Source organism: Electrophorus electricus, chromosome 19 (assembly GCF_041902795.1).
Source record: "Electrophorus electricus isolate QZ-2024a chromosome 19, ASM4190279v1, whole genome shotgun sequence".
Lineage (NCBI taxonomy): Eukaryota > Metazoa > Chordata > Actinopteri > Gymnotiformes > Gymnotidae > Electrophorus > Electrophorus electricus.
Genome location: NC_137515.1, coordinates 4382630 through 4394110, shown reverse-complemented (window position 1 = coordinate 4394110; position 11481 = coordinate 4382630). Strand labels below are relative to the sequence as shown.

The following is an 11481-nucleotide window of genomic DNA, read 5'->3' as shown; positions in this document are numbered from 1 at the left end:
CCAGTTAGTGTTAACAGCTAAATCTCTCACATTTTGCACACAATGTGTTTTTGAGGTATTCCTTTGCTTTTAACACATACTACTTATTAAATAAATAAGCTCCAGTTTTCTCAGCTTTGTGAACTTTTATTTGGATCGTAAAAGTAACTTTAGTAGTATAGCAGCTCCTCTTACTGCCCTCCTCAAAGGAGCTGTGACAAAGATACGCTGGAACCAAGAGGCAGATCAAGCATTCAATCAATTCAAATGATTAAAAGGGGCTTTCACCACTGCTCGTCTTCTTAAACAACCTGATCTTTCCATCCCATTTGTGGTAGAAGTAGAAACCTCCAACATAGGAGTAGGAGCCATTTTGTCACAAAGGAAGGACAATTCCAACAGACCATTTTTAGCGTACTTTTTCCGTAAACTGGCCCCGGCCATGCAGAACTATGAGATAGGAAAATGTGAGCTATTAGCCATAAAATTGGCTTTGGCAGAATGGAGGCACTGGTTGGAAGGGGACAACTAGCCCTTCACATTTATTACCTACTATTATATTTGGAGTATATGCATTCTGCTAAACAATAAACCCTCGACAAGCCTGTTATTCATTATTCTTCTCACAATTTCAATTCAAGATCCTGTATTGCCCAGGTTCCCACAATACAAAAGCAGATGCCCTGTCCCACTTTCACCTAGGGTACACTGAGGAGGATCACAACACTCAGGAAACCATCCCTCCTACATGGGTGTATATAGCATCTATAAGATGGGAGATTGATGAGGAAATCGAGCAACCAACAAAAGAAACTTGATACTTGAAACTTGATAACAGAGTTATTGTAATGATTGCACACACAAACAAGGAAGAGGATCCAATCGCAGGAGGTTTTATTATTTAGATCAAACAGATCAGTGGGGTCAGGCAGGTAGTTAGGTTGTTTCAAGGTCGATAACATAGGACAGAGTCCAGGGGTCAGAAAGAAGACAAGCTCTGAAACACAGGCAGGAGTCGAAAACCAGGAAGACAAAACCGTAACTGAACCGCTTGTTACGCAACATAAGGTTGGCAATACTTCACGACGTGAGTGTGAAGGAGGGGAGCTTAAGTAAGGGAGGAGTGATGAGGAGAAACAATGATCAGGTGTGTGCTAGCATTCAGGTGAACCAGATTAGAGGAATGTGTGGGAAGAGGTAGGCATGGCAGTGTGGGGTTGAACATGATTCCTGGTGTTCATAACAGTTATTATGTACTGTGTACACTTTGGTACTAAAGAAAAAAAAAGTCACATTAAAATTCTCCAATTATTATGTATATACTCTTCGATACTAAATAAAATAAGAATGTCATTAACATATTCTTGTAATGGTAGGAAAGTGCAATTCTGAAGAGAAACACTACAAGCATACTTGTTGTTTGCCATTATGCGAATGTGAGAAAGAAAGATAGACAAGGGAAATATTATGAAGTTTTAATTGTTAGTAATAAAATGTTTACATTAAGCCATTGTGATTACAGAGAGCCAATGAAATTGAATTAGCAAAGGTGTAACATGGTCAGCCGATTTAGACCATGTAATGTCCATGGATTCGTGCTGCAGAAATGCCTACTAGGATTATTTTGACTAACACTTCAGTAACGTGTTGTGTTAAAACAGGTCGTAGTCTGGAAATATTTCATAAATAAAAAAAACACAATCAAGAAGACACAATTTATGCCTAGAAAAACAGAGCGTACTGTCCAAAATAACACCAAGGCTGTAAATCTTTACGAAGACAGTTATAATAGCTCCAGCCATAGGGAATGTACAAATATAATTTTTTTTAAGTGTAGATTTAAATCCCATAGGAAACAGCTCAGTTTTACTCCTATCAAATTTGAAATAATTGCTTTTTATCCATATATGTGTATCATGGAAATAAGATGTGTGAGTATTGAAAGAGAGAGTAGAAGTTGGCATATTGGACACACACAGCTGCATATCATCAGCATAACAATGAAACCGATCATCATAGATGCTGAAAATTATTGCCAAGAGGCAGAAGGTAAATGATGAATAATAGTGAGCCTAACACTGAACCCTGTGTAACAACACAATGAACCATAGAGATTTCTGACCATTAATTCTGAATCTGTACCAACTGTGTCCTGTCTGCAAGATAGGAAGCAAACCACTGATGTTCAGTGCCACAGAGTCCAATACTAGCCAACTGCTCCATAAGAAGCTGATATGATATTGTATCAAAGGCTACACTGAGCACAAGTAAAAATTAAAATAGAAAGCACACCTGAATCAGCTGCACAGAGAAGATCAGTGGTGAGCTTAACCATAGCCATTTCTGTACTATGTTTGGGATTTAAAATTCTAATTTCAGAATTGGTCTGATTATAGCAACTTTAAGTGAAAAGTACTAATGATCTATACTAATGATCTTTATGAGAACTTTAATTACTGATTATTATCAAATAAATAATTGAAGGCAAACATGTTTTAACTACCGTTGTAGTAATACAATCTATATGACATACAAAGATATTGGATTTAGTTATAAATTAAAAATTTCTATTTTCAGTTAGAAGACAGAAGTCACATTAATCAGTGGCTGGGGAAAATTTGATAGTGCTTACTGGTGATAAATCTGTCTGTGAAATATTATCAAGTGTCACAGTTAGTCCCTCCCATCTTACATGTTCCATGGTTTCCTTGTCTTGTGTGTTTTTGTTTCCATTCCTTAGTTTTCTTTTCTCTACCCCTCATTTGGTTTTCCGCACCCATCATTACATTCATCTGTTCCTCCTTCCTAGTTTTGTTAAGTTAATGTATTAAACCCTGTCTTGTTCCCGTTTTCTTGGCTGTTCATGGTTTGGCTGTTTGAATGTTTGGTTGTTTGTTTGAAAGTTTTTGAAAGCTCGTCTGTATTTCAAAGCCCGTGTTTGTTAGCCTGTTTTGTGATTCTAGCCATTTGTTTTTCCTTACCTCCCTGTGTTTTTCCCTAGCTTCTTTGTTATAGACTGCTTCCTGTGTTTGCCTCCGTGTATTTTTTTTTTGTTCATGATGTATCCCTTTATGCTACGTATTGACTCAATGACCCTGGACTGCTCTGATGACTCTGAATCTGGATTTGCCCCTAATCCCCTAATAAAGTTCGCTCTTCTTTGCACATGTGTCTGCCTCCTTACTGCTCACCCTTGCATCAAGAGCCAAATGCACAGGAATTGTGCTAATTTTGGAGTTGAGAAACTTCAAAAAAGCAGAATATTGTTCATTAGAGAGGTTAGTATTGATATTTATTTCAGATGGTTTGAGTAAACTTTTCACTGTATAGAAAAGTGTCTTAGTATTCCATTCACCATTAATGCTAATAATGTGTGCATAATAAGATGTTTTTGCACAGAAAGAATATTTTGTAGTAAAGGATATGATCAAAATACTTTTGTTTATGAATAGAAAATCTGGGCTTGGTGTATACCCTCTAATGCCTCGATGTAATTCAGGTACCAAGGAGCACCATGGACAAATAAAACAACGTGTTTTTTTTTTTTTTTTTGCAGGGGCTAGGATATCATGCACAGAAGATAAACTATTATTGTAATAGTCTACTAAACCTGAAAGTGAAGCAATAGGGATAGGAACAGAGTTTGGAATAATTAAACTGTTGAGATCCTCAGGATTAACATATCAAATATTGTGCGATAACATCGTACTGTGCACCTTTGATTTAGCATACAATCACTTGGCAATAATAGTTTTATGGTAGATCAAAACATTGTTTTAAAATCTTTAGTAATCATTGTCAGTTTTACCAAAATGAACATTAAAATATCACATTAAAATAACATTGGAAGACATTGTATCATATAAAGACAAAGAGTTTAACAGCCAGAAGTTTGAAGGCAGACTGGCTAAGTAAAGAAAGTGGCATTAATTTTATACTCTCACAATAAATCAACACAAGGCCACCTCCCCTACCTCAAGCACAAGGCTTGAAAATGTAAACAATTCCACATGGAACTGCTGTATTTAACTCTAGACAGAGTTCCAGTATTCCTACCTGGCTGCCTCTGCCCCACTGAACGTGGACCCAGCAGCCCTTTTTTGTGGGGCCTTTGCTTCCTTTTATCTGATTTCCTGCTTCTGGCACCAATTAGACCTGCACCTAAGAGGATGTTGCCACACGTTGCTCCCAGGAGGGTGTCGGCGTGCCCTGTTCCAAAGATGGTGACGCTATACCTCTGGATCCACTGTCGATTCGACTTTGGTATGTGTAATTGCTGTCAATCATGAATTTTTGTCCAAAATAAATGTCGATCATCAATACGGTTGCATCGTTCTTCACCTCACTCAGTGTCACATAGATAAGCTGACAGCATAAGTTCATTGTATTGGTTAACCAACCATGTGATATTTAGTTCTTTATCTATATATTTTCATAGGTTTATTTCATTTTTCGTCAAAATAAGTGTCGCATGTTGATTTAGTGTCATGTTGTCAACTGGCAATGTGTCAAAATTTCCAAAATGAACCACTTAAGTTCCAGAAAATCAATAAAATTCGAAAAAGACAACACATATGAAAAAGAGACAATATGATGAATATTATTTAAAATATGGGTTCACTTACATCTAATTATTTGGGGAAGTAAAGCCGCAGTGTATAATCTGTGCTAATGACAGCTTGAAAGCAGCAAAACTAAAGCAACATTTAGACAATAAACAAGAAAAAGATTCATCAGTTCAACAGGCAACCAGTGGCTGAGTTCTGGTTGAACATTCAGCAAGATTATCCAGCCTTTACAAAACATGCAATCAGAGGCCTTTTGCCATGTGGTTCATTATATGTATACAAAGTTGGATCCTCTGCACTGGTTGTTCTGAAGCCAAAGAACACATCAAAACTAGATGTGGAGAACAACTTAAGACTGGCTGTTTGAAAGATTAAACCTGCTATCAGAAGATTGTGTTTAAAAAGCAGCCACATCCTTCACACCAAAATGAAAAACATTGTGTGTGTATGTGTGTGTGTGTGCACGCACGTTTTGATTGATGTGTGTGTGTGTGTGTGTGTGTGTGTGTGTGTGTGTGTGTGTGTGTATGTGTGCGCGCGCACGTTTTGATTGATGTGTGTGTGGGTGTGTGTGTGTGTGTGTGTGTGTGTGTGTGTGTGTGTGTGTGTGTGTGTGCGCGCGCACGTTTTGATTGATGTGTGTGTGTGTGTGTGTGTGTGTGTGTGTGTGTGTGTGTGTGTGTGTGTGTGTGTGTGTGTTTTTGTGAGTGTGTGGGTGTACTGAGGAAAAATGGTATGATTTGACCTGATTTTCTTTATACATATGCTGCAGTATTTTGTGTATTGAAAGGTTTTTGTCAAGGGGGGCCAACTTCTCAAAACACTGACACGGAGACCTCAGGAAGAACAAGTTTGAATACTCTACACTTTGCCCTTCACATCTGATTATAATTTTACTGCAAAGTGTGAACAGTATTATAATTAAAAACAACATGGAATCAATATCTAACACTGGCTTCAAAAGAGCCAAAATGTCACAAGAATCTTTTGTTTAGAAGGTAAATCACAAGATTCAAAACAGACTACCAATTTCTAAAAAAAAAAAAGACCATAAATAGAATTTTCCAATGATATTGGGATTGTATTGTGATGCAGGCAAATTCGTGTTCTTTACAAGACACACCAACAACCCGCTAAATGAATAACAAAACAAGCAAAATAAATAATAAAACAAAAAAATAATAAAAAGTGAAAGATTTTTTTGGAGCAAGGACAGAGATAACATGAAGTTGTCTTAGTGTTCCACCTCTGGCAGGATAAGTCTGAAATTAAAATGCCCTGGAAACAAATTTCATTTTACAGATAAAGACTACAAAATTCTACAAGTAGCAATATACTTAGCTGATAATCTCGAACATTAATAAAAAAATGATAAAGGATTCATAGAAGAATTAATGTATACAACCATCCAACTGCAGTTTACACCAATGTCTTAGAGTTCAAGTTGTTATCTGACAGATTAATAAAAATATGGGATCCAGCAATTAAAAGACCTTTTTCAAACAGCATACATGCACACATATAACATGTATACTCTCTTATAGTGGGACCAGTTTTATATATGTTCTTAAGATAACTTTGACAAAAGGTATAAATATCCTAGCTCCTGATATCTGCTTTTTATATATATATATATATATATATATATATATATATATATATATATATATATATATATATATATATAATTCATGTGCATGACTATAATAGAATAAGATTTGAAAAAAATACAAATTTTAAACACAATTACAGAAGCCCATCCAGTCATCATACTCATCTCTTCAGTTTTTGTAATTTATATCATATGAAGCAGATTCAGTCATTTGAGGAGAATAAAGTTTTTTAAATATGCTTTGAAAATTAATGGAATGTTGAAGGTGATCATTTAAACAGTCTACAAGTCACAATGTACTTAGCTGTTGCTCTAAACCATGGATAAAATATAGCATATATTAGAGGATTGACAGAGGAATTGATGGATATAAGCCAGGTAAGAACAGTTGACACCAGTGAAAAAGATGTCATGTTTTCAGCAAACAGAGAACATAGACTAAAAGGTATCCAGAGAGCAAGATAAACACAAACAACGATGCCAAGTGTTTTTGCTGCTTTAGAATTAGAAGACTTAGAAACTTTGGCTCTGTGTCTGTTTGAGGTAGCATTCAACATAGATCTCACAGCTTTAGCTTGACGTCTTGCCAAAGTAAAAATGATTGAATACAAGATGAGTATAACTGAACATGGGCATATAAATGAAATCACAAGATCAGTGGTCACTAAGGAAGATTTTATAAATAAAATGCACTCTCCGTGGCATCTGCTCAAGATCTGTGATGGAAGGAGATGGTCATTATAGTACAAAAAGATGAGGATATACAAGAGACTAAAAGACCAGCCTAGAATTATTAATAAAGACATTTTATGAACTGTGACTTTAGTGGAATATAGCAGAGGATCACTGACTGCAATGTACCGATCAACCGCAATGAAAACCATATTACACACAGATGCTGACATTGAGATATAATTGATTATTAGAACAATTGTACATGCCATTTTACCAAGATACCAGCAGCTGTCTCTTAGTTGCATTGTATTCACAGGCATGAAAACAAGTCCCACGAGAAGATCGGCCACAGCCAGAGAGAGGATGAGTAGGTTGGTAGGGGTATGGAGCTGCTTGAAGTGAGAGATAGATAAGATCACAAGCAAGTTCAAAAACACAGTGCAAACAGATATACAAGACAGAAAACTAAACAAAAATATATTTCCAGGGCCTGTTCGGACCTCCTTTCTGCATGATGAGTTGTTGTCAGGAAAGCAGTACTCAACTGTCATGTTTTGCTGATACTCTGTGATATTCATCTTAAGTATTTACAGATAGGCCAGTTGAAGCTGATCATAATATGCTGTTCAGCAGTACTGAACTGATGAATTTGTCTTTGCAGATTGTGCATTTATATTGAAGTATGAATCCTCCTACTAACATATGAACGGCCACTTTTTACCCAGCATCATTCACTTAATATTCATCAATGTCATTACATGGGTGACCAGTAGAGGAGTGAAAGTGTTTACAGTTAGAGTTAACAGTTAGAGTTAACAGTCAGTGTTCAAGCACAATTTACATCTATCAGGTTTTCTACAGAAGGTGTTTTTTGTAGTATACTTTGCCTTTAACACATACTAAATATTAAATAAATGCATAGATAATGTTTTAATGTAATGTAATGTTTTATTATTGTAACAAACCTGGTCATCTGTCCTGCGACTGCTGGATCTTTAAGAAAAAACTAAATTTGACAAATCTGAAAGAGGCAGAGCTAATCCATTCTGTTCCCCTGCCACATGTGCTTTATGATAGCGGTTCTATAAAGGGCTTCAGGGAAAATTATTCATTTTCAAGGTTTTTTGTCAATATCAGAGATGATGGAACAGAAACTATGGCAATTCAGCATCATACACTACAATTTTCCCACTTAGACTGACTTCAAGTGAAGCAAGTGAATACTGCTCACATTATGTCTGTGCATCTAGGCATTATAAAGACATACTCACATAATTTACAGCATGACAGCTCACTGGGAAACCAGGTTTAATGTTAATCCAGATGTTATTATAACAAAACCAATATATATATCAGCAAGACAATAAACTACAACAGCCATATTTCAACCTCAGTATTGTCTTTATCTGTCACATAAACCACATGAACATATGTTAACAAGTTCCTCCTTATACAAATCCTCCTTGCCACTTGAACTTGATAAAAGAGTTATTATGTACTGTATACACTTTGTACTAAAAAAAATAATAATGTCACATTAAAATTCTCTTGTAAGGGTATGAAAGTGTAAGCGCAATTCTCAAGTAAACCACTAGAGTCATACTTGTAAGGAGCTGATAGTGCAGTCTCATACATAAAATATGTAGTTATTGATGATTCAGAAAACCTAATTTAAAAATGATGTTAACAAACATTTTCCTCCAGGGTGAGTGGCACCCTAGCGCCCTCTATTGGCCAGCTGTCACTACCTTTTGGTGTTGAGTGTCGGAAAAGCCGCAATTGCTGCCATATTGTCAGATTGGCGATATACCTGTCTGTGACCCAAGTGGAAGCCCAGATTCCATTACTCCTCCCACCCAATGGCGTGTTGGAGCAATTTCACAAAACACTTAAGTCAATGATTCATAAGTACTGTTTTGAGTCAGGTCATGATTGGACCAAAGCAATTCCAATGGTACTTTTTGCTGTTAGAGAGACATTTCAGGTGTCACTAGGTTTTAGTCCAGTACAACTTGTTTTCAGACACTCTGTAAGATGTCCTTTAAAATGATTGAAAAATAGATGGCTGTCATCACATTTTGCACACAATGTGTTTTTGAGTGTTATTCTGTTACACCCTCTTGTTAGTATCTTTGACTGTTATTGCCTTCACCTGTATCTTGTTAGTACCCGTTAGTCTTTGTAAACCCTGTGTTTGTACGTAGTCTTTAGGAAGTCTCGTCATCTTGTGGTACATTTCTGAATAGAAATGTTATCATGTTGTTTTTATCGTGTCTGTTTCTCTGGTTATTTAGATTACGCTCTTTGCCTGTCTGTTCTGGTTTGCCTTACGACTGTGGATTACCCTTGTTCACACACATTCCTTTCCCCATAGGGCTACACCTGCTCCTGCTGCCCCATTGTTTCCTCCTTCTCCTTTGCCTGGTTTTGTTTTTGCCCCCGTTGTATTGACTGTCCCTGTGCCAGTTTCTGTGCCCATTCCAGTTCCTCTTTCTCCCTTGGTTTCTGTCCCTGTGCCCATCCGTGTGACCCTTCCGGGGCCCGTGTCTGTTCTTATTCCCGTCCCTTTGTACCTGGACTGGTCTATGTTGCATTTTTGTTTTCCTCTTCCTTTTGTGCCTATGGTCATCACTTATCGCTTGTCGTCTTTTGTTGTGTCTCCTCGTCCTCCCTCCTGGACTTTTGTCATCCTCAGTCTGTTTCTGTTGTGGGTTCTGTTCGAGCTTCCATGTCCATTCCTGGGTCTTGTTCTGTTGCATCTGCTCCTGTTCCCACGGTTTTTGTGTCTGTTACCGCGTCAATCCCTGTTTTTTTTTCTGCTGTGTCTGCTCTTGTTGCCCCAGTTCCTGTGTCTGTTCCCACATCTGTTGCCCCAGTTCCTGTGTCTGTTCCCACATCTGTTGCCCCAGTTCCTGTGTCTGTTCCCACATCTGTTGCCCCAGTTCCTGTGTCTGTTCCCACATCTGTTGCCTCAGTTCCTGTGTCTGATCCCACATCTGTTGCCCCAGTTCCTGTGTCTGTTCCCACATCTGTTGCACCAGTTCCTGTGTCTGTTCCCACATCTGTTGCCCCAGTTCCTGTGTCTGTTCCCACATCTGTTGCCCCAGTTCCTGCGTCTGTTCCTTGTTTTTGTGGTGTTCCTATTGTGTCTCTGCTTTCTGTGTCTTCTGTCTCTTCTGCCCCAGTTCCTGTGTCTGCCTGTGTCCTTCCTGCTCCTGTTTTTGCCCCCCCCAAGTCTACTCCTGTTTCTGCTTCTTGTCTTGCCTGTTCTGTTCATGTCAGTGTCTTGTCCTATTCCTTTTTTTGTTTTTGGTTGTTCTTGTTTTTGTGCGCCACGGTGCTGTGCGCTTTGGAGGCGGGGTATTATCACGATTGGTCACCCTCTAGTATCCATGTTTCCATGGTTTCCCTGTCTTGTGTCTTTGTTTGCATTACTTTCTTCCTTTGACCCTGGACTGTTACAACGATACTGACTCTGGACTTGCCCATAATAAATTTCGCTCTTCTCAGCACGTGTCTGTCTCCTTAGCGCTCACCATTTAGAAAGAACAATTACTGTTCATGAAGCAAGTTCAGAAAGATAGTGATCTACATAATCACTGAATCTGTGCAGTGAATATTGTCTATGCTGAATAAGCAACAAAGAAAAAAGATTCTAATTCTTTAAATTAATGCTCTTACTGGATCTTTTTGGAACAACATTAATCATTTCCTGTACTCACTGCAACATAATGTATTTAGTATACCCACATTATACAGAGGCAAGGTAAGTCCATACTATCCTAAATATTGCATATAATCATTAAAGAGTTCAGTATAGTGAGATAATATTAATATATATAGGCCTATTAGTCAAATAATCATATTGGATTTTAAAACTAATTTGTATTTCCTGAAGGAAATACGTAGGTCTTGAAAGAGGTGAACGTGTGTGTGTGTGTGTGTGTGTGTGTGTGTGTGTGTGTGTGTGTGTGTGTGTGTGTGTGTGTGTGTGTGTGTGTGTGTGTTTTGAGCATGTGTGTGGTTGCTATGTTGTTGCACACACTTTTTTTAAGGACATCCTACCTGAGGTTATTGAACCCTTACTAAATTTAATAAACTCTTCCACGAACATTGGCTACATAACTAATTCATTCAAATTAGCAGTAACCATGTCTCAAAAAAATCTAAACTCTACCCATGTCAGCTGTCAAACTACAAGCTGATCTAAAACCTTCCATTTATTTTCAAGATCCTAGAAAAAAAAGCTGTAGCACAGCAGCTAAGCTCATACCTGAATTAGAACCAGATACCTGAAGTCTTTCAGTCAGGGTTTAGACCTGACTGAATTGTATGTTATGACCCTGTCTAGGCGGTGAGGTTGCAACAGCAGTGTGAAAATACTGGTAGCAGGATGGTATGTGGAATGATTAAATCACTGGACTGAACTGGCAGACAAGGTGAAATGTTGTATATTTTAAATGGTGAACACACACACACACACACACACACACACACACACACACACACACACAAATACACACGCAAACACTGAATAATGTCAGGGGTGGCTAATTGCCAACATAACAAACCAAACCCACACTACCAAAAGAAACACCACAACTAACTACATTTTGCAGGAAAAAAAATGAAATACAATTCTACACT

General features: G+C 37.7%; 1 protein-coding gene across 1 annotated transcript; it reads right to left on the bottom strand.

Annotated features, from left to right (window-relative positions):
• Positions 1–6292: 6292 nt before the first annotated feature.
• On the bottom strand, positions 6293–7412 carry LOC118242880 (trace amine-associated receptor 6-like). Its single transcript, XM_035535883.2, has one exon. The coding sequence runs from the start codon at positions 7410–7412 to the stop codon at positions 6429–6431; it is 984 nt and encodes a 327-aa protein (XP_035391776.2). The 3' UTR covers positions 6293–6428.
• Positions 7413–11481: the final 4069 nt, after the last annotated feature.

Excerpts from the sequence above, each read along its gene's own strand:
- LOC118242880 (XM_035535883.2), bottom strand. The coding sequence starts at position 7,412 with ATGAATATCACAGAGTATCAGCAAAACATGACAGTTGAGTACTGCTTT.